The following is a 23450-nucleotide window of genomic DNA, read 5'->3' as shown; positions in this document are numbered from 1 at the left end:
GTTGATTTTTATTAGCTGGTCTCGGGCGAGTGGTTGGGAGCCAAGGATCGTTCCATACAGATATAGAAGACCCTGATCCCACCCTTTTGATTAGTCCTTTGCTAACCAGAGATCTAGCAGAAACAATACTCCGCCAGCCATATGACGGAGAATATGAACGAATCGGTTCCAAAGGCGAAGCATTCCTATAATACCGACCTTTGAAAACTCGAGAGAATAAAGTATTTGGCTTTTCTATCAGGCGCCATAACTGTTTACCAAGCATTGCCGTATTAAAATCTGTGATGTCTTTAAACCCCAAACCTCCTTCTTCTTTGTCTGCACACACCTTATCCCATGATTTCCAATGCATGCCTCTTGTGCTTCCCCCTGGACTCCACCAGAATTGTGAGACCGCACTCGTCAGTTTCTTTACAGTTGCTTTCGGCAAACGATAGCAGGACATCGTATGATTTGGTAATGCAGTGATCACTGATTTAATTATCACTTCTTTTCCTCCTTTTGTGAAGAACCTAAAAGTCCACCCATTGACTCTATTATTTAAACGATCTTGGACGAAACTAAAAACTTGAATCTTTGAGCCCCCATATTTTCCGGTAAACCCAAGTATGATCCCATGCCTCCAAGGTTCTGGATGCCCAAAATATCCCTTAAATCTTGTTTGACAGAATCTTCAATCCTATGTCCAAATTGAATTGAAGACTTCTCAAAATTTATTAATTGTCCTGAAACTGCCTCATAAGAAGTATTGGATTTAAGTTACAAAAAAGAAGTATTGGATTTCTAAATTATTTTAAAATCATGAAGTGTTAACCTATAACTTTCTCCTACATGTCAATATGAAATTTTTTGATGGTCATCCAATCACTTTCTTCAATTCACTGGATATATTAAAACATCAGCAATATTCCTTTTTAATATTTGATCTATCTTCTCGCCGGATACTATTAGAAACCAATCAATATTTCAAAACTTTATAATATAATAATATAACTAACTATTAAACCTCAAGAGTCAATGAACATGTCAATTCGTATAGCAAAATCAAGGGTTTCAAAATAGTCAATGAAGATCAATTCGTATTGCAAAATCAAAGGTTTCATTATGTCCATCAATAAACAGAAATATGTATATACATATATCTACTGACGCTAACATTCACCAAGACAAAAAAATCAAGGGTTTCATTATGTCCCTTAGCATGGTTAAACTTTTGTGATAGTTTAAAGCATATTTCCCATATAAACTTAACGTCAAATATTATATAATCGGCAAAATCAAACATTATGCATTTAGTTTACGATAAATAAAATGATATCAAATATTTATATAGATGATGATTTTTAAGTTTTAAATAGTAATATAGATCGATTATTTAAACTAATGTTTCAATTAAATTAATTAAAATATAACAAATGAGAAAATTATTAACTAAAATTGTTGAAAACATGACAAATAAGCAAAATATCTTAAAATCATGGAAAATATGATAAGTAAGCTAAATCACTTCTTAAATAATAGTATAGATTGTTGAAAATATGACAAATAAGCAAAATATCTTTAAATCATGAAAAACATGACAAATAAGCTAAATTACTTCTTAAATAATAGTATAGGTAGATAGATGGTATATTACAGAACAACTTTCAATATTTTGTATTTAATAACGGGGGTCTCGCTAGGCTCTTTCTTTTACCCAGCTCAGGCCCAGTTAAGAGTACTCCAGGCCTAATACTCTCTTCTTCTTTTTTGTCAACCCCAGGCTTACTCAAATTATCTCGATTATTATTTTTTCCTTTTTTTCGTAATTATTATTTGTTTTGTAAAACCCTAAAATTACAAAAACCCTCGAAGTCCAATCAGCGCAGGTTCGATGCCCCAATTAACGCATCTTTCTTCTGCTAAACCCTTTAAAAAAGCTTCACCGTCGTCGTGTGCTGTTTCTTCCTCACCGCCGCCGTCTCAAATCTCAAACTCACGCCTCTCAGGTGAAAGCTAATTCAAAAGTTCATTTCTTTTTCTCAGGTTCGTCTCGATCTTCATAGCTCTTCCTCCCGTTCTGTTGTAAAACGTAGCTGAACCATGATTCAATCGGAATGAATATGAATCTAAGCTCACTGCTGGATCCGTTGGTTTTGAGATTCAAGTGTAATGAGTTGTCTGATTCGTTTAGGTTATAAGGAAAAATTGCAAGGGATGACGATGGAGGTCGCTTTAGAGGATAACAATCTCATGGAGAAGGTCTTGCCTCCTGATGAGCAGGTACTAAGTTCAAGCACTTTAATTGTTTGTGGGTTTCAGTAAAGTTGAGAACTTTGCTTCAATTTTTGTATGCAGGAGATCGATGTTGAGTTGGAGGCTAAAGAAAAGAAGTATCTTAGAGGAGAAGGTGCTAACTTAGAGGTATAAACATAAGAGTTTTAATTGATTTGTGGCTTTTGGTTTGTGAAAATGCAGAAGTTGAGTGTTGTCTTCTTGTTCTGCAGACGTTGAAAGATAAGAAACTAAAGACTCAACTTGCTTCACGAGAAAAGTTGTATGGGAAGTCTGCAAAAGCTGCTGCTAAAATCGAGAAGGTAAAAGTTTTACTCCTTCAGTCCAGCTTCGTGTTGATCTTGTTTTTTCCAGTGCTTCTTGGAGATGAGTGCTTCACTTGACGTTAAGCAACAGTTTCTTGATACTTCAGCTGGTTTCGAGTTCTTAATTGCTTTGTTTTTATGTAGTGGCTCTTGCCGGCTTCAGCAGGGTACTTGGAGACTGATGGTTTAGAGAAGACATGGCGGGTCAAGCAGACAGATATTGCCAAAGAAGTTGATATATTAAGCTCAAGAAACCAATATGACATTGTGCTCCCAGGTAAATGAACAATAGCTTCCTCTCAGAGGGAAAGTCTTATCTCAAGTTGTAAAATTTGTAATTAGGTTACTCTGTGTGATGGAGACTTTCTTTTTTTTATGTGTTCTTCTGATTCATTTCACTGACGCCGGTGAGCATATGTAGATTTTGGCCCGTACAAACTCGATTTTACTGCAAGTGGACGGCATATGCTAGCTGGTGGTCGCAAAGGCCACCTTGCTCTTGTAGACATGATGAGTATGAACTTAATTAAAGAGATCCAGGTCGGTTTTTTTTATTTCATAATAACTTTATGTAGGGATTTTTCTTTATGATATGGTTCTTGATAGAAGTTGATGATATCTGCAGGTACGGGAAACAGTACGTGATGTTGCATTCCTGCACAATGACCAATTCTTTGCAGCTGCCCAGAAGAAGTATGTGTGTTTTCACATCTATTAACATCACCTTCTCTATGCTATGTCTCCTTGTGTCTTAGTCTAATGTTTTGACTCGTTGATTTTTGACAGGTATTCTTATATTTATGCGAGAGATGGAACTGAGCTCCATTGTTTGAAGGTGAGGCTTATTGTCTTTTTTTTATATTGTTCTTGGTTATATTGACTTCAAACCTTTTCTACTTCAGGAACGTGGTCCAGTGGCTAGACTCAGGTTCCTAAAGAACCATTTCCTCCTCGCATCAGTGAACAAAATCGGACAGCTACACTACCAAGACGTAACCTACGGAGACATGGTGGCTAGTATCCGAACAGGCAAAGGCAGAACAGATGTAATGGAAGTGAATCCTTACAACGGTGTCGTTGCCTTGGGACACTCTGGTGGAACCGTCACAATGTGGAAACCAACAAGCCAAGCACCTCTAGTCCAAATGCAGTGCCACCCCGGTCCAGTCTCCTCCGTCGCGTTCCACCCAAACGGCCACCTCATGGCTACGTCAGGCAAAGAGCGCAAACTCAAGATCTGGGATCTCCGCAAATTCGAGGAGGTTCAGACCATCCACGGCTTCCACGCCAAGACGCTGAGTTTCAGCCAGAAAGGTTTGCTAGCAGCTGGAACCGGATCGTTCGTTCAGGTTCTAGGAGACTCGAGCGGTGACTATAGCAGATACATGAGCCACTCGATGGTGAAAGGCTACCAGATCGAGAAGGTGATGTTCAGACCGTACGAGGACGTTCTCGGGATCGGTCACTCGATGGGATGGTCCAGCGTTCTCATTCCAGGGTCTGGAGAGCCGAACTTCGATTCCTGGGTGGCTAACCCGTTCGAAACGACGAAGCAGAGGCGGGAGAAGGAAGTGCACTTGCTGCTCGATAAGCTCCCGCCCGAGACGATCATGCTGGATCCTTCTAAGATCGGTGCGATGAGGCCTTCGAGGAGGAAGGAGAGGCCGACGAGAGGAGAGATTGAAGCTGAGAAAGAGGTGGCGGTAGAAGCGGCGAAGGGGGTTGAGCTGAAGAAGAAGACTAAAGGAAGGAATAAACCGAGTAAGAGGACTAAGAAGAAGAAAGAGTTGGTGGAGAACGTGAAGAAGACGTTCCCGGAGCAAGAGCAGGGTGCTGCTGGTAAGAAGAGAAGGATCGGTGAAGATGCTGCGGCAGATCTGCCATCAAGTTTGAAAAGGTTTGCCCGAAAAAACTGAAAGTGATGTGAAACACAGACAGAACCTGAAAGTGATGTCTTAAGATTTTTTTTTTTTTTCCGTTTCTCCTAATGTTCCTATTATGAGAAAATCGACATTATACGACTTAGCAAAAAAAAAAACATTTCTCATAGAATGTTTCATGTTTCACATGTTGAAGTAATGAAATAAAAATACAAATGATTCTTATAAAATTATTATGTTAAAAATAGAAAGAAGAAGATGAAGAAAGTGTCACATTTCTTCTTCTTCATCGAATTGAGAATTTTCTCGCATAAACTTCAAGATCATCATATGTAAGAGATCCAATGTGGGGCCTTGTGGAGATATAGAAGAAAGTTGATGACAATGGAGGATGAATTTGATTCAAAGCTTTCCCTTCAAGGGAATGCATCAAATGTTGAAGGCAGCATATCAAGAAGCAAGAGCTTCGCATTCAAGGCTCCTCAAGAGAATTTCACCGTCCAAGATTTCGAGCTCGACAAGATCTATGGCGTTGGCTCTTATTCAAAGGTGTTGATCTCTACTCATTAATCTGTATGTATCCTTTACATAAGCAGGCTTATGGATAAATTTGAACACAGGTTGTTAGGGCGACGAAGAAGAAGGATGGAGGCGTGTACGCGTTGAAGATCATGGACAAAAAGTTTATAACCAAGGAGAATAAAACAGCTTATGTCAAGCTTGAGAGGATTGTTCTTGATCAACTCGACCATCCTGGGATTGTCAAACTCTTCTTTACATTTCAAGATAACTTCTCTCTATGTAAGCTTAGTTTCTTTATTTTATAGACCATCCACTCTCTCTGCTTGAACAATAAGTGATCTTGGTCTCATTTTATAGACATGGCGCTTGAATCTTGTGAAGGTGGGGAGCTTTTTGACCAAATCACCCGAGTAAGATTAATACTACTCAGAATCTAGGAGACTGATTCATATTCTCAAAATGTTGTGTTGCGTTTTTGGCAGAAAGGTTGTCTATCAGAGGATGAAGCTCGGTTCTATGGTGCAGAAGTTGTGGATGCTCTTGAGTATATACATACTATGGGACTGATACATAGAGATATTAAGGTAGCTTCTTTCTCTACATTTCAACCTTAACAAGGATATTATTGCTAACTTGTGTTTTTGAGTGAGTAGCCGGAGAATCTGTTGCTGACTTCAGATGGACACATTAAGATTGCTGATTTTGGTAGTGTAAAGCCTATGCAAGACAGCCAGATCACTCTACTTCCCAATGCAGCTTCCGGTAAATATATGAAGTTCCATATCCTTTCCTATATTCTCAAGGCTTTAGTAGTTATTGATAATTGTTTTCAGATTCTTGTTTTGTAAGCCTGTCTGTAACACTGGTGACTTATGCAGATGATAAGGCCTGCACTTTTGTCGGTACGGCTGCATATGTTCCTCCTGAAGTTCTCAACTCCTCTCCAGCAACTTTCGGGTACAGACTATTATGTTAGAACTTAGAACTAATGTTCAAGAAATCACTAGGCGATGATTAAACGCCTTATAGAGCATTATTGTTTAGGCGGGCGCTTAGACCGATTTTATTGAGCGCCTAGACCGATTTAAAAAAAAAAATATTTAGGAAAAATCGTTTCGTTTATAACACTGGTTAGAACAAATGTTTCACCACTATGTGATGAAGCTTTTTTTGGTTCTGTGGATTACTACAATGCCTCTTACTTGAAACAATTTTTCTTTGTTATTTGTGGAACAACTTCAAACAGAAACGATCTCTGGGCACTGGGCTGCACTCTGTACCAAATGCTATCAGGAACATCTCCATTCAAAGATGCAAGTGAATGGCTGATTTTCCAAAGGATTATAGCTAGAGACTTAAAGTTCCCAAATCATTTCTCAGAAGCAGCAAGAGACCTCATCGACCGGTTGCTGGTAAGTTATGCTCCCTTTACCTTAAGTCCTTTTGCTCATTAGGAAACACAACAAGTCTTGATCTCTGGTACTCTCTTTCAGGATACAGATCCTAGTAGAAGACCAGGAGCTGGACCAGAAGGTTATGCTTCTCTCAAGAGACATCCTTTCTTCAAAGGAGTTGATTGGAAAAAACCAAGATCACAAACTCCTCCCAAACTAGCTCCAGATCCTTCGGTATTTACCTCCTTATATATATATATATATATACTCCTAACCAGTTTTTATCTTGATCCAGTTTTTATCTTGTGCAGTCTCAGTCAGCATCTCCTGAGAGAGACGGTTCTCCATGGAATCCAACACATGTTGGAGATGCCTCAGCCATGCAGAACAATGGTCCCTCTTCAACTTCTGAATCCTCTGGTTCCATAACAAGGCTTGCCTCCATAGACTCATTTGATTCGAGATGGTGAGAGACTACCACTAGGCTTTTACTGATCTCTGTTTTCAAAATCCTAACCCGGTTTTGTGATCAGGCAACAGTTTCTTGAACCGGGAGAATCGGTTATAATGCTATCAGCAGTGAAGAAGCTACGGAAAATCACGAATAAGAAAGTGCAGCTAATACTCACCAACAAACCGAGACTGATCTACGTTGATCCATCAAAGCTTGTTGCCAAAGGGAACATCATCTGGTCTGATAACTCCAGTGACCTCAACGTTCAAATCTCAAGTCCTTCCCATTTCAAGATTTGCACAGTAACACACATTCACAATGCATCTCACCAGCTTTTTATTTTTCTAGGAGATCAAAACTTGACTGTTGATTTTATTTGGCAGCCGAAGAAGGTTCTATCGATTGAAGACTCGAAACAACGAGCTTTGCAGTGGAGAAAGGCAATTGAAACTCTTCAAAACCGTTGAGACTCGTAGGCTGGTTGTGTCCATTCATTACATCCCAAATTGTTATTTGTTCCTTTGATATTATTTTTGTTTCTTTCATGTAATTCAATTGAGTACTATCACTACATCTGGTTTGTATGCATAAGAGTCCATTCATTACATCCCAAATTGTTATTTGTTCCTTTGATATTATTTTTGTTTCTTTCATGTAATTCAATTGAGTACTATCACTACATCTGGTTTGTATGCATAAGAGAAGAGTCTTCTCTGCATTCAAGGACGTTTCTTGGGCCGTAAGTTTGGCTTCTCCGGGCGCATAAGATGAGCATTTATAGTAGTTAATGAATCTGTTATTTCGGTAATAAGGGTTCTTGTCTGATTCAGCATGTGCAGACTGCAGAAATTGTATGGAATGTTATCCATTTTTTCTTTGAATGTAATCCATTTCGAATTTTACATGCAGAAAAAATGCATTTAGAGAGGAATAATCGGCTTATATTATATGAGAAACTGTATGTACGTACACCACTTTCGACATTGTTTATTTAAACCAAAAAGAATCATAGATCTAAAGCAAATAGTGGTTAAGAAAAATAAAAATATAAACACACACAGAGATTTATCGATCGATACCCTGCGAAAAGAAGTAAAAAAGTTCCATTCAGTTTCATTTGATGTGCATAACACTGGTAAATTCGAAATCTCTTTGTGAATTCAATCAGTTCAGATAAGCATTAAAACTTGAATCAAGTTTGATAAGTTTACTAAATTTATAAATCATAAATATTTAACCAATTTTAGTTTAGGCTATTAATAACATTTTTGTAATAACATTTTGTGTCTACCAATTATTTTAAAATCGAGATTTCAATTTATCAATCCAAATCTAACATTAAAACAATATGAAAAATAACCCTAGCAACTCTATCAAGAAATTCATTAGTAACCTTAAAACCCTTTAAATCTAACAAGTGAGTTACTCAAACATGATCAATGAAACACAATTCATACTCTAAATAAACTACATTAATAAATCCAAATAAAGAGTTAAAGGAGTTCAAAAATTATAGTAAATGATATATCATTGTTTATTTTATCGTCAAATGATATATATAATGGTTAAAAACACGTAAAAGTCATGATATATTATTATTTACTATATTTCTTAAATTTTAAAGCCACATATACATTGCTTCAATTATCAGATTTACTGATTTTCCTAGATACACGTTAGTAGTCGTATATCTAGAGACAATTTACATTAGTCTTTTGTAAATATCTTTAATCTTCTACGGATATGTTTACGGAATAAACAGTTTAAACCCTAGTTGGGAAAACTTAATAAGCAAAGTAGTTAATCTGAAAGTAAAAGACCCTAATGGCTAACCAGGAGAAGCTTCCGTGGGATTTGACTGAAGAGATCCTCTCTTGTGTCCCTCCTGAATCTCTTGTCCGGTTCAGAACCGTCTCCAAACAATGGAACGCTCTTTTAAGCGACAAGACGTTCATAAAAAAACACAAGACCAAGATGACGTATCGATTCATCTTAGCAACCAAATCCAAGATTTATTCGGTAAGCGTCAATCCAAAGATCGAGGTGCATGACTTGACGTTAGATATTCCTGCTTTAGAACCTCATGAGTTACCTAGACGCTTGATGGATTGCGATGGGCTTTTGCTATGTGACATGGGTAAAAGAGGCATGGTTTCGAACCCATGGTTAAGACAGACTAGATGGGTCGAGCACGAGGGTAACCATAGTAGTTTTGAATTCTGTGGCATAGGTTATGATGATGATAATGGTTACAAGACCCTTGGGACTCATCGGACGGAACTAGATCCTACAAAGACATTTTGGAAAACCCTTGATTTTTCATCCGATGCATGGAAGGAACAAAGAGGTGTGATGAAGTCTAGTACTAGTAGTACTACTGAGGATGCTGTAATTGCTTTTTACAGTACCAGTGGTGTGTCTTTGAATGGAACTTGGTATCGTGTTGCTTCTTATAACGAAACCAAGTACTCGTACTTCATAGTTAACTTCGATTTTACTAAGGAAACATTCAACCAATTGTGTGATCTGCCATGTGAGGATAACAAGCATGAGGATGCTCTTGTTCTTAGGGTATTTATGGGAGATCGGTTTTCGTTGTTAAAGCAATCCCATCTAACAAAGAAGATTCAGATTTGGGTGACCAAGAACAAGATTCATAAACGGGGTGGTAGAGATGTGGAATGGATGAATTTCATGGAAGTGTCAATTCCTAACTTGCCGGATTTGGTACAGCCAAGTTACTTCATCAACGATAAAACACTTGTAGTGTGTTCTTGCGACAAAGATGGTCAAGCTTGGATCTATGTTGTGGAGAACAATAACTTGATCAGTAAAACCAAAATAGATCTTGTTGCCGATAATTTTTGGCCTTCGCATTGCTCTTTTATTCCCAGCTTGGTCTCGGTTCCTGGAGTAAAAAAAGAAGAACCAGAATGACTAGTTTAATCTCGTTACATTCAGCTTCTTGTTTGGTTCTTGAGGACGCTTCGGTTGATTTGGGTTTTGTTGTTTTCATTATTAACAACCTTCTTTGTTGGAAGTAGAGATTTTGCTAAATTTCCTTTTTGTTTTGCTTTTATTTTCTCAGAATGATTTCTTTTATAATGCTTTGGAGCAAACTAGATTATGTTTAACGAATTCAGTTTAACTCGTGGTTTTGACTTCGAAACGTACGTTAAATTCTTTTGACTATATGGTAGTCGTATGTACGTACTATATGCTCCTAATTTTAAGAACTACATTTGTCTCAACACTAATTATCAAAAATATGCACAGAAGAAACATGCACCATCTACTTACTAGCAGCACAATACCACAACGTTCTAATGCAAGTTTATCTTGTCCACTAAAGTTTTGCCTCAGAGACAAGTTTGATCTTTTTTTGTTTATCTTTGATCCACTAAATGTATAACTTATTTATCACCGTCACAATTAAAATAGAGATATTAATGGCGATTCTTGAAAATACTTATAAGATCTCAACAAAACATAGCGTTTAAAAAAAAAGCCCATGCACGTAAATTTTCTTTATAGTGATTAGCTACCACCATATTGCGCTCCAAATTCAAGAAAATCCTTTAAAAACTTTTGGAGAAGGATTGTCACCGTACTAACAGATGGTCGAATCTGCGACTTCTGGCATTCCTCTTTATTGTGTGTTCCTAATTTTTCAAGAACTACATTGTCTCAACATTAATTATCAAAAATATATATAGAAACATGCACCATCTTCTTACTAGCAGTAAAACACCACAACGTTCTCATGCTCATGCAAGTCTATATATTGTCCACTAAAGTTTTGCATCAGAGACAAGTTTTTTTTTTTTTTGAACATTGCTTCAGAGACAAGTTTGATCTTCTTCTTTGTTGACAAGTTTAATTTTTGCCTTTATTGAAAGATATAACTTATTTATCACCTTCACAATTAAAAAGATTTTTTTTTTGACAAAATTCAGAATTAAAAAGATTAATGATGATTCTTGAAAATACTTATAAGATCTCAACAAAACATAGCGTTTAAAAAAAAAGCCCATGCACTTAGGTTTCGGCATGGTCGTATATATTTCTTTTTTGTAAACGGATGGTCTTATATTTTCTTTTCCAAAATAAATATGAAAAATAAAATAAAACACATGATAAATACGAACGGAGAGAATATGGGGGATCTAATGTTGGCCTATAACTTAAAGTCAAACACAAAATTAACGTCTTTTTTTTTTGAAAATTGGTTTTGCCCTATTCACCCCACAAGTTCATATAATTTACGAAAATGCCATCAATTTTTTTTTTCTTTTTTTTCGAAAATGACATTTTTACTCTCTCACCCTCATCATCTTCAAGTAATTACAAGATTGTCATTGTCATCAATACCACAACCACCATGAACAACCAATTTGAAGCTCTTAATGCTCCCAAAATCGATTTACCCTTCTTCTTTTTCCATTCTTGTGAACTAAACACAACATATCTCTTACTTTCTCTCCACAATGAGCTAAAAAAAACCAAGATTTTGATTCTAAATTTTTTATGGTTCATAGAGTCATAGAAGCTAACGATTCTGGGTGGATTACTTTCGTTTGTGATTCTGTGTGCTTGGAGAAGCCTTATGTATGCTAAGGAACTTATCTCACCAATTTAAGGTATGACATCGAGTTTTTTTCCAGATCTGTTCGTCAGACGACTTACTTGGGAAGTCGTCTGGCTGTAGACAACTTACCTGGAAGTCGTCTGGTCAACGCAAAGGTTATTTTTGCAATTGACTTTGAAATCTGTAACCTGAGACGACTGAAAGTTAAGTCGTCTGTTTTTGTTTGGTTTCAAAAAAATTTCCAAAGAACCTAGACGACTTACATTTCAGTCGTCATAGGTTAGTTTTGCATTTGACTGGATAATTTCAGAAGTTTGACTTCCCCAGACGACTTACATTTCAGTCGTCTGGCGAAAATTAAAATAATAATATTTTTTTAAAAGTAGACGACTTACAGTTAAGTCGTCATAGGTTAGTTTTGCAATTGAAAAAAAAAACTTCAAAATTTAATTATACACAGACGACTTATAATTCAGTCGTCCACGAGACGACTTACTTGTAAGTCGTCCAGGATTTTTTTCCGAGATTCTGGTCAAACCTCGTAAATCCTGGACGACTTACATTTCAGTCGTCTCGTGGACGACTGAATTATAAGTCGTCTGTATATAATTAAATCTTGAAGTTTTTTTTTCAATTGCAAAACTAACCTATGACGACTTAACTGTAAGTCGTCTACTTTTAAAAAAATATTATTATTTTAATTTTCACTAGACGACTGAAATGTAAGTCGTCCAGAAAAGTCAAACTTCTGAAATAATCCAGTCAAATGCAAAACTAACCTATGACGACTGAAATGTAAGTCGTCTAGCTTTTTTGGAGTTTTTTTTTAGCCAAACAATAGTAGACGACTTATTTTTCAGTCGTCCGAAATAACAGATTTCAAAGTCAATTGCAAAAATAACCTCTGCGTTGACCAGACGACGTATAGTTTAGTCGTCTGGACAACTTAGATTGAAGTCGTCCGCGTCTTCTCCGCTAGTTTTTAAGTCTTCTACGTTAGTTTTTGAATAACTTGTATTTTTAAGAGTGATAAGTAACTTCAAGATATGTAAAACTCATATTTACAAAATATGTTCTCTCCCTTAGTTTTACTAAATTTGACTAAGTTTTTCAACGCAAACTTATAATAAAATATGATATGCTTTGACTAGTTACTATTGTTTGTTTCCATCTCTTAAGTATTATTGTTATAGACAATAATGATGACTATTGTTATGAGTTGGAAGAAGGGTTAAAATGCTTCTTAAAATGTTGTATCAATATAAAGCTACCAACATTCTTGTTTATTAAGATGAGAAAAAGGCCATTGGAGTTTATTATTGCATATGAGAGATCCAAAGATAAGAAAAAGGCTACTGAAGTCTATTATTTCATTGATTTGTAAATGTGTAAACACATTGTTAGCACATTTAATACATCTTGGAAAACATTATTACTGATTTTACAAAAAATTCACAACTAAAAGAGTAGACATGCAATTCACAAAACAAACCACAAACAAAACTATTATAGATCATTCCTCTACAAAGACAAGCTTGGATTCCACTTGAGTAGACAAGACCACACGGCTTTTAAGAAGTCCAGACGACTTCTAAGAAGTCCAGACGACTTCCAGGAATTTCAGACGACTTTGTCAGAAGACTTTTAGGAAGTTCAGACGACTTTGAGACGACTTTACAGGAAGTCCAGACGACTTTACATGAAGTTCAGACGACTTTGTCAGAAGACTTCCAAGAAGTCCAGACGACTTCCAGACGACTTCCAGACGACTAACAGGTAAGTCGTCCCAGAAGTCTTCCAGATCTGAAAAACCTGCATATTAAATCCAGATCTGAAAAACCTGCATATCCAAAAACGTTCAAATGGCTTAAAAACAGAAAAAATGAGTGAAAGATTAGATAAATCTACCTTTACAGAACACACAAAAATATATATCTAAAAATAATAGATCTACCTTTAAATTAGTGGAAGATGAGTACCATCTAATTAAAAACCTGCAAAAAAGATAGATTAGTAAGAAAGACATGAGACAAAACTGGAAAATTCATATAAAGTTTGGTGTTTTCAAGTCAAAGAGATTAGAGTGGGTTTGGAGAGTTTTAGTTTCGGAAAAAAGTAAGAACTTTATACAACAAGAAGTTACCAAATGAAGAAAAATCAGACATAAGAACTTACCAAAACGCTCAGATCTATTATGAAAGGGAGACTTCGTCAGAAGACTTCCATGAAGTCCAGACGACTTCCTGGAAGTCCAGACGACTTCCTGGAAGTCCAGACGACTTCCTGGAAGTCCAGACGACTTTGTCAGAAGACTTCCAAGAAGTCCAGACGACTTCCAGACGACTAACAGGTAAGTCGTCCAAAAAGTCTTCCAGATCTGAAAAACCAACATATCAAATCCAGATCTGAAAGACCTGCATATCCAAAAACGTTCAAATGACTTAAAAATAGAGAAAATGAGTGGAAGATTAGATAAATCTACATTTATAGAACACACAAAAATACATATCTAAAATTAATAGATTTACCTTTAAATTAGTGGAAGATGAGTACCATTTGATTAAAAACCTGCAAAAGAGATAGATTAGTAAGAAATACATGAGACAAAACTGAAAAATTCATATAAAGTTTGGTGTTTTCAAGTCAAAGAGATTAGAGAGAGGTTGGAGAGTTTTAGAATGATGAACATTACATTTTTGTTGCAGCCATTTGAGAGGAGGAGAGAGAATGTGTAAATTTTTCTTTATATAGGGAGACAAAAAATCCAATTAGGTTAAATATTTTTGACTCAGACGACTTCCTGGACGACTTACATTTCAGTCGTCTGGTGAAGAAATTAAAACAGACGACTTACATGTAAGTCGTCCAGAAGAGTTTAATATTTTTAGCGGGAAATTAAATATTTTTAGCGGGAAACTAAAATAGAAGACTTTCCAGACGACTTACAAGTAAGTCGTCTGGTTTAAATTATTTAAGCGGGAAAATAATTTTTTAAAAAAAATTTAGGCGGGAATATTTGGACGACTTACATGTAAGTCGTCTGTTTTAATTTCTTCACCAGACGACTGAAATGTAAGTCGTCCGAGTAAAATGATCCGGTTAGGTTAAAACGTACATTGGTAAAATTAAAGGTTCGGTACGATGTGGACGACTGAAATATACGTCGTCCGAGTAAATTATTCAACAGACGACTGAAATATAAGTCGTCCACACCCTAAACATAACCCCTAAATTTAATTATCTAATTAAAGACTTCATAAAATCAAATCAAACTTGAAAAGTGTTTACTATACACATAAATAAACACATATAGGTGAAAACTAATTTTTGAAAAAAACATTTTAGTTTTCCAAAATCTAACCCTAACAATACATACAATACTACAACATATGTTTGCCAAACTCCTAAACCAAAGTATTTCATGATTCACTACTTCCACTCATCTATCTTCAAAACAAATCAATTTTATCATATCTTAATTTATATCACTTAAAACTGTTTATAATTACTTGATTTTTATTTTTCACGCATCAAAATATTTTTTTACAAGATTTATAAATTATTTTTAAAATAAACCGGTACCAGACGACTTACACTTCAGTCGTCCAGACGACTTCCAACATCTCAGACGACTCAGACGATTTACTAGGGCTATATTCGTAAAAATGGCTTCTGTTTTTTGTTTGGTCACAAGGGGCTGAGATGTAATTTCACTAGGCTTTTAGATTAGTTTTGCATTTGATTCAAGTTTGGGTATAGGTTTGGGGTTAAAATCAAGTTGTGGGTTAGTTTTGGCAAAAAAACCATCTAATGTTAATATATACCAAAATATTATTTCGTAAACTCTGGATTTGATGTAAAAGAAAACAAGAAATATTTTTCTTTAAGAATCGTCAATATGAAAAGGCTGCAGCGACTAATGAAACACAACAAAAACCCTATAATGGAAAACAAAGAGAAGCTTCCATGGGAGTTAGTAGAAGAGATCCTCTCTCGTGTCCCTCCCAAACCAGTTGTCCGATTCAGAACGGTTTGCAAACGATGGAACGCTCTCTTCGACGACAATACTTTCATCAACAACCACAAGTTGACGTTTCGATTCATTTTATTGACTAAAGCCAAGGTTTATTCGGTAAGCCTGAACCCCGAGATAGAGGTGAGTGAGTTAACCTTAGATATTCCCGGTTTAAACAATCAGAAACCTAATGACTTGGTCGATTGCAATGGGCTCTTGCTATGTGGCACGAAAGAAGGAGCTGTGGTTTGTAACCCGTGGTCAGGACAAAATAGATGCATCAAGGCCGAGGTTAGTCAAACTAGTTTAGAATTTCGTGGCATAGGGTATGATGGTAATAGGATAGGTAAGAAAATTGTTTATAAAACCCTTGCGTTTTATCTAAATAATATAAGAAGCTCTACCAGTGCATGGAGAATCCATGACCTTGCCACCGATAAGTGGAAACGAGTGTTGAAAGAAGTAAAAGGTGAAACACGGCCTCAAAATGTGTTCATTATGCACTCGACAAGAGGTGTATCGTTGAATGGAAATTTGTATTGGGTTGCTTATTGCCTGAGTCATCCCTCGTTGCTCTTAGTAGTAAGCTTCGATTTTGGGAGCGGAAAATACCTCAACTTTTGTGGTCTACCGTGTGTGGAGAACGATCATAGCGATGCTCTTGTCCTTAGGGTTTTTAGGGGAGATCGGTTTTCGTTGTTAAAGCAGTGCCATGTAACAAAGAAGATTCAGATTTGGGTGGCCAAGGACAAGATTGATAATGGGCATAGTAGAGATGTGAAATGGATGAGTTTCATGGAAGTGTCAATCCCTGACTTGCCGTATTTAGTACAGACACAATCCTACCATCAGCCCAGTTACTTCATTGAGGATAAATGGGATGGTAAAAGCCTGGTCGTGTGTTCTTGCGATGTAGATGGCCGGGCTTGGATCTATGTTGTTGGGGAAAGCAAGATAATCAGTAAAACCCGATTGGATTCTGTAGTGGATCTTTGGCCTTTGCATTGTACCTGTTTTCCCAGTTTGGTCATGGTTCCTGGATGTCAAAGAGAACACAAAGAAAAGAAGAAAAAGCAGAATTACGTGTTAATATTTCTTCCGTTATGTTTTTTGTTTGGTTGTTTGGGAAGCTTAAGTTGCTTTTTAGCAAAATAAGTTATTTTTAATTGTTTAGAACAGGCTTAGACTGTTCCAAAAAAAAAAAAAAAAAAAAAAAAAAGAACAGGCTTAGATTGAATGTTTAGTGGTCTCAGTCAGTTTAAGTCTAGGGTTCTGAGTTTTATTCGGGATTTTGTTAGCTTTCACTTGTGTTGGACGCTTAAATGGTTTTGAGATGATTGTGTCGATATTCATTACATCCCACATTGTTATTTTTCCTTTTTTTTTTTTCTAATTCAATTGATTACTATCACATCACTACAAGAAAACTTCATGAACTCCGAAAATATTTACCGAGAACACAAGTCGTCAGAATGGTATTGACGATTTGTTGACAATTTTCCGGGAAGTGCTCGTCGGTAATTTCTCATAAAACTTCGTCGGAATATTCCGATCACCTGGTTTTCTCGGCAGTATCTCGGAAATGTTTGTCGGAATCTTCCCGGGAAGACATATATTTCCGAGAACAAAGGTGTTCTCAGTATATCTCTGGAGCTTCTCGGGAAATCATTGGGGTTTTGTCTTTAAAATGTATCAAGAATCAAACAATTTTCGAGGAGAAACCGGCAATGAACTTCATCACAGAATCATCAGAAGTTTCTCAAAAATTACCAACTACAGGACGTTGTCAGAAGAAGCTCAGAAAACATGATACAGATCGTCGGTCTATTCTCAGTATTGAAAACTATGTTTGTCGCACAGATATTTTGAAAGTCCCGGCTAAAACTTAGTGTTTTCATTTCTGAGGAAGAACCAATGAACATATATCTCGGAACATACTATTTTATAAAGACAAGTCACCCATGTTTACCTTCTCAGAGCATGTTTACCTTCTCAGAGCATGTTTATTGCACGTCTCTTAGGTTGGGGTTCTTAGCGTGATATAAGATACGGTCTCTTAACTTTTAACTAAAAAAACTAAACGACGTCTCTTATATCTCTTATTTAAGAGACATCTCTTAACTTTTTTAGTTAAAAGCTAAGAGACCGATCTTATATTACGCTAAAAACTCAACATAAAAGACCTGTAATAAACATGCTCTCGCTTCATTTCTTCTCAGATTATTTTCAAACAATAACTCATCTCTAGTCTCGTAACAGAACAGCCGAAGATGGAAATATGAATAAAACAACTCCTCTTAGTACTCATAGCGGTAAAAGTCTTCTATGCATTCAAGAACGTTTTTGAGCCGTAAGTGTGTCTTCTTCAGTGGCGAAAGATGATCATTAGAGTTGCCGACATATAACTATTCAAGAAGTCAACCTTTAGTTAATGAATCTATTATTTCGGTAATAATGGACCTTGTCTGATTGTTCATGTGCAGACTGCAGAAATTGTATGGAATGTTGTACATTTAGATTCTTTTACATGAATTTGAAAAAGAATATGCAGTTCAAGAAGAATAAAATCGGTTTAGATGAGAAATTGTATGTATGAACTCGCTTTTTAACCCAACTGTTAGGTTGGGTCTCTTAGCGTAATATAAGATATAGTCTCTTAGCGTAATATAAGATACAATCTCTTAGCTTTTAACTAAAAAAACTAAGAGACGTCTCTTAAATAAGAAATATAAGAGACGTCTCTTAGTTTTTTTAGTTAAAAGCTAAGAGACCGTATCTTATATCACGTTAAGAGACCCGACATAATAGATCTGTAATGAACATATAAACATGCTCTTATTCATTTAACCAAAAAGAATCATAGACCAAAACGCAAACAGTGGTTAGTAAGCCTCTATTATTCCTGCTGTTACTATGCTTTTCTACGTAATCAAAACGCAAATGGGCCTGGGCTACGTAAAAAAACAAGAAACTACTAGCGATGATGTAAGAAAGAGACAAACCTATTTCATCGTACTTCTCGTATTAAACTGCAATAACTTAACCGAAAAGAGTATGACTCCTTTCAATTCTCCTCACCTAAATTCTCATGCTCTACTCTGTTTTTATACCTTCTTCTTCCTCTTCTCTCCCACTCATTCTACATCCTCCATAGCTACAAAGCTCAGCGAAAAAAAAAACAGAGTGCGCTTAAAAAATGTCTCTCCTTTCGTTTCCTCTCACTTCCTTCAACATCTCTCCTTCACTCTTCTTCACTATCATCAGCACTCTCGTATCAGCTTTCGTTATACTGTTCCTCACGCGCAAGAGTTCTAACTCTAAGCGCGTGAACCTCCCTCCGGGTCCTCCCGGCTGGCCCGTAGTCGGAAACCTCTTCCAATTCGCGCGCTCCGGGAAGCAGTTCTACGAGTACGCCGATGATCTGAGGGAGAAGTACGGTCCCATCTACACGCTGAGGATGGGGAGCCGAACCATGATCATCATCTCCGACGCGACTCTGGCCCACGATGTTCTAATTCAGCGTGGGCCCATGTTCGCGACCCGGCCCAAAGAGAATCCAACACGGACAATCTTCAGCTCCAACACTTTCACAGTCAACGCTTCCGTGTACGGCCCCGTGTGGCGATCACTCAGACGTAACATGGTGCAGAACATGCTGAGCTCGACCCGGTTCAAAGAGTTCTGGTCGCTGAGACGATCCGCCATGGATAAGCTCGCGGACAGGATCAAATCAGAGGCCGGTGAAAATAACGGACTCGTCTGGGTCCTACGAAACGCGAGATTCGCTGCGTTTTGTATTCTGTTAGAGATGTGTTTCGGAATCGAAATGGACGAGGAATCGATTTTAAAAATGGATGCGATGATGAAGAAGGTGTTGATCACGATCGATCCGCGGCTGGACGATTACCTCCCGATCCTTGCTCCGTTTTACTCCAAGGAGAGGAGACGAGCTCTCGAGGTTCGCCGCGAGCAGGTCGAGCTCGTCGTCGGGTTCATCGAGAGACGACGGAGAGCGCTTCGGAATCCGGGAACGGACAAAACGGCGACGTCTTTCTCCTACTTAGATACGCTCTTCGACTTAAAAATCGAAGGGCGTAAAACGACGCCGTCTAACGAAGAGCTCGTGACGTTATGTTCGGAGTTTCTCAACGGCGGGACGGATACGACGGGGACTGCGATAGAGTGGGGAATCGCGCAGCTGATCGCGAATCCTGAGATTCAATCTCGTCTCTACGATGAGATTAAATCGACGGTGGGGGATCGTGCGGTTGAGGAAAAAGACGTGGAGAAAATGGTGTTTCTACAAGCCTTCGTCAAGGAGATTCTCCGGAAACATCCACCGACGTACTTCACGCTGACTCACACGGTGACGGAGCCGACGACGGTAGCCGGGTACGATGTTCCCGCCGGAATCAACGTCGAGTTCTATCTCCCGGGAATAAACGAAGATCCGAAGATTTGGTCTAACCCGAAGAAATTCGATCCGGACCGGTTTGTTTCGGGTAAAGAGGATGCGGATATAACCGGGGTAACCGGAGTGAAGATGATGCCGTTCGGTGTAGGCCGTCGGATCTGCCCCGGTTTATCGATGGCGACCGTACACGTGCACTTGATGCTTGCGAAGATGGTACAGGAGTTTGAATGGAGCGCGTATCCGGCGGGAAGCGAGATTGATTTCGCGGGAAAATTGGAGTTCACGGTGGTTATGATGAAACCGTTGAGAGCCATGGTTAAACCAAGGGTTTAAATTTACTATTATGAAAACGATGTGTGCTATATTAAAGGAACCTATACTTTAAAAAAAGAAATTCGGGTGTTTTTGTGAATTCTAGTAAAATATTACTTTTTGTCCTCAAACAAATCAATAAATTATTTCTTTTGTAACGTTAGACGCTTAGAGCCGGCTATCAGTAGAATCAGGCCTAGGTGTTTTATCTGGATCCGAAGATCCGAACCAAAAAATTTCGAGCCAATCTGAAACTGACCCCGTCTTTTTTACTCTATTGGGTCTTGTTGTGAAGGATCCGATCCGACCCGAACCCGAGACTCGAGTGGGGCACCGGAAAATCTGAAACTTCTAGTATATATTAGGTATATATGGATGTTTCAATTTATTTTTGGTATTATGTGTATTTTTTTAAGTTTCAAATTTTAGTTTTTGGGTATGGTTTTAGGTTTCAGATAAAAATTTAGATTTTTCAAAAATATAATTGGGATAATTAGATAAAATTTTTGATATTTTTCATCTCTTTGGATTAGATTTTAGATAAATTTTCTTATATTTTTTTAGTATTAAAATATTTTCAGATATTTTCTGTGTGTTTTAGGTATTTTTTTGGGTTGGACTCGACATGACCCGAACAGAACCCGATCCGTAACCGAACCGAATATGAATCGACAAACTCTAATTACCCTATTAGGTCCAACTATGTAAGACTCAACCCGATCCGGACCCGGAAATACCTGAACCGATCCTGAACCGAAAATTTCAAATTACCCTATCGGATCCTAAACTCTTAGACCTGAAGGACCCTGATCCGCAACGACCCAACCCGAACTTAACCCAAGGACCCGAATGCCCAGACCTAAGTAGAATGTAACATAAAAACTGTTATGAATGATGTACAAAGTAGGTGTAATCGACATTCTAGATAGTCAACAAAGTAGATGAGAAGACATACCCATGTGGGACGTGGTAAAGTCGAATGTTTTAATGGCCGCCGAAATTTAGTTCAGATTTTGATCGTAACAATTCACACAAACGTAATTGAGTCGAATGTTTAAGAGCCGCCGAAATTTAGTTCAGATTTTGATCGTTACAATTCACACGTCGACAAGAAAGAGAAAAAAAAAAACAATTTAATACACATATACATCCTTTGCTAAGCTGTACAAACCAAGAATGCAGATAATGTTTTTAATTGTTCATGAAAAAACTATATTTTTATGTGTGATGGAGAAGCCCATTACCTTGGCCCAATAGCAAATTAAATAATTATCTGCTCGCTTCTCCTCCTCCTCCGTCATCTCCTTACCTCATTGACGAACATAATCAATCTCCTCGATCATTTTGCAGATTTTCTCAGTGGAAAAAACTTGTGACATGGAGGCCACTGATGGTATTTGGGGTGAAATCGAACGTTCTGAGAGGTAATCTTCTGTAAATCGATGGATCCTTTTTTTTTTTTTTTTTTCTTTCAGAAACTTTCCAGGAGAGTAATGATGATTCAATTGAACACAGAAGCTGGAGGAAAGTAATAAAGATTTGTCTTTGATTGATCCCTTGTGTTTATTTTTTTTTTGGGTTAGCTACCTAGTCTGCTCTATGTATGAAGAGGCAGTCTCATTATCTTCCTCCATACTAAAAGGAATCTTTGGCAACGTTGAAACTCTTGGTGATCATCAGTTGCTTGACATGCTTGAATCTGCTGGCATGGTTCTAGTCCAATCCTTGCATGGACTCGGCAGGTATATATTTCAGATTGATGACAAATCATTTATTTTCCTGTCTTACTTCCGTTTTGAATTGGATGCTTTAAGATACTTTCAGAGTTTAGAACTCTTTGGCTCTGTGATAGTTTTTCTACACAACAAATGACTTTTTTTTTTAAATGCAGGGCAGGTGAGATTGTAAATGAGCTAAGACAAGTGTTTGGCGAAATTGCAGCTGTTCCTGTTCAAGTTCTTCTCACTGGGTATCCTTCTTGTTCTCTTCTTTTCTGATATTATTACAGCTTAAGATGCTTGAAAAGGAGGAGACTTGGTTCTTTCTGTAAATAGGAGTCGGAACTAGGAGATTAACGAACATTTCATTAACCGAAGAGGCGAGTCAGAGAAAAGAATCTTAACTAAATACTGCTGTTTCTGCATACTTTAACATAGACAAAAGTCACAGAATGATATTGTAGATGTGTATTTAATGGCTCTTCTATCTTCTTTTTTCCCCATTTAGAATATGTCTTCAAATATCAAACGGTTCCTACTCCGGTGTACGTGAGGTTCTGGAAGAGTTCTTTAGCTTATGGGTTTACAAGGACAACCACTATATCCTAAGTGATGCTGGATTAAGTGAAAAAGTGTTCCATGGGAAAATACTCTTGGATGTTGATGAGTACATGGAAGTTGTGGAGCTGTATACCTTTGGAGTTCTTGGAAAAGACACAAACGACGTGGGTCTAGCGGTTTCATGGGTTGAGCAAGCTCCATTGCCTGAGGAAAGACGACAGGTACAATTGAATCTTTTCATGAGTTGTCTTTTGTCTATGAACTGTGTTCCAACTAAGTCAAATCTCTGTTACAGGGACTTTTAAGAAGATTGGATTCTTTACTTTCTCTCAAATCACCAAAAGTTCAAGAGGCTACTTCTTTAGAGGAAAACTCTTCTTACGATGTGGTGAATAGCAGCAACAAGTCTTTGGCTAATGAAAAGAATGATTATATCCTGAAACTCTCTAAACAACATGAACCTTGGTCGTCTCGTCCTCTTAGCCTAAAGTTTGGTAATACCCGATTCAGCATGTCCAGGGGGAAAGTTGCTATAAGCCTTGTTGGATTAATCATATGCTATGCTTTACAAAGAAAACGAGCTGCTTTAATACGGTAAGAATTCTTCTGAGCAAACATACTTATTTGATCAGAACTTATGGTGATGAAAGCATACACTGTGTGTTTTGCTTTCATGTTTTAGGATCATTCGCAGACAAATGGAGTCCACGAAGAAAGCAATTGTAGATTTCTGGAAGCTTGCGTTTTCGTACCAAGTGAATCCTCTTGCAGCTATTCAACCAATACCAAGCACCACAACTTGAGGTAGTTCCCACAGTCATAGAAGATGGATCAAAGACCTGATCTTGAATTGAAATAAATCTGCATCCTTTTGATTCTTTATCACAACCCTATATTTAGTTACTGTGTTATGTTAAAAATGTCATTCTGTGTTACTCTTATTTGGATAAAAGCTGAAGATAATAATTACCAAAGCGGCAGTCCCAAATATTTTTCATTCATTGGCTCAAACT

The 23450-nt window shown here is 37.4% G+C and overlaps 6 protein-coding genes across 6 annotated transcripts; all 6 read left to right on the top strand.

Annotated features, from left to right (window-relative positions):
• Window positions 1-1796: 1796 nt before the first annotated feature.
• LOC106452691 (probable U3 small nucleolar RNA-associated protein 7) lies at window positions 1797-4631 on the top strand. The gene is made up of 9 exons (XM_048759283.1): window positions 1797-2025; window positions 2174-2262; window positions 2338-2403; window positions 2487-2576; window positions 2724-2856; window positions 3001-3119; window positions 3205-3272; window positions 3366-3414; window positions 3482-4631. Exons 2-9 carry the CDS (start codon window positions 2197-2199, stop codon window positions 4493-4495), a joined length of 1605 nt encoding a protein of 534 aa, XP_048615240.1. The 5' UTR covers window positions 1797-2025; window positions 2174-2196; the 3' UTR covers window positions 4496-4631.
• A 31-nt stretch (window positions 4632-4662) lies between these two features.
• Window positions 4663-7457, top strand: LOC106345582 (3-phosphoinositide-dependent protein kinase 2-like). Its single transcript, XM_013784759.3, has 11 exons — window positions 4663-5008; window positions 5080-5260; window positions 5339-5391; window positions 5464-5565; window positions 5635-5743; window positions 5860-5938; window positions 6228-6393; window positions 6475-6609; window positions 6687-6841; window positions 6909-7131; window positions 7213-7457. The coding sequence occupies exons 1-11, from the start codon at window positions 4838-4840 to the stop codon at window positions 7294-7296; spliced, it is 1458 nt and encodes a 485-aa protein (XP_013640213.1). The 5' UTR covers window positions 4663-4837; the 3' UTR covers window positions 7297-7457.
• A 203-nt stretch (window positions 7458-7660) lies between these two features.
• On the top strand, window positions 7661-11093 carry LOC106373953 (putative F-box protein At1g47390). The gene has a single exon (XM_013814064.3). The coding sequence runs from the start codon at window positions 8654-8656 to the stop codon at window positions 9764-9766; it is 1113 nt and encodes a 370-aa protein (XP_013669518.1). The 5' UTR covers window positions 7661-8653; the 3' UTR covers window positions 9767-11093.
• Window positions 11094-15088: 3995 nt separating this feature from the next.
• LOC106373952 (putative F-box/kelch-repeat protein At1g32430) lies at window positions 15089-16891 on the top strand. The gene has a single exon (XM_048759284.1). It carries the CDS (start codon window positions 15316-15318, stop codon window positions 16585-16587), a length of 1272 nt encoding a protein of 423 aa, XP_048615241.1. The 5' UTR covers window positions 15089-15315; the 3' UTR covers window positions 16588-16891.
• Window positions 16892-18489: 1598 nt separating this feature from the next.
• On the top strand, window positions 18490-20321 carry LOC106377145 (cytochrome P450 77A4-like). The gene has a single exon (XM_013817325.3). It carries the CDS (start codon window positions 18629-18631, stop codon window positions 20177-20179), a length of 1551 nt encoding a protein of 516 aa, XP_013672779.1. The 5' UTR covers window positions 18490-18628; the 3' UTR covers window positions 20180-20321.
• A 1008-nt stretch (window positions 20322-21329) lies between these two features.
• Window positions 21330-23436, top strand: LOC106377143 (protein APEM9). Its single transcript, XM_013817322.3, has 6 exons — window positions 21330-21582; window positions 21742-21900; window positions 22050-22127; window positions 22385-22658; window positions 22733-23031; window positions 23120-23436. Exons 1-6 carry the CDS (start codon window positions 21536-21538, stop codon window positions 23238-23240), a joined length of 978 nt encoding a protein of 325 aa, XP_013672776.1. The 5' UTR covers window positions 21330-21535; the 3' UTR covers window positions 23241-23436.
• The last annotated feature ends 14 nt before the right edge of the window (window positions 23437-23450 follow it).

Source organism: Brassica napus, chromosome C5 (genome assembly GCF_020379485.1).
Source record: "Brassica napus cultivar Da-Ae chromosome C5, Da-Ae, whole genome shotgun sequence".
In the NCBI taxonomy this organism is placed as follows: domain Eukaryota; kingdom Viridiplantae; phylum Streptophyta; class Magnoliopsida; order Brassicales; family Brassicaceae; genus Brassica; species Brassica napus.
Note: the sequence above shows the minus strand (reverse complement) of the source record. Positions and strands in the feature narration are given on the sequence as shown.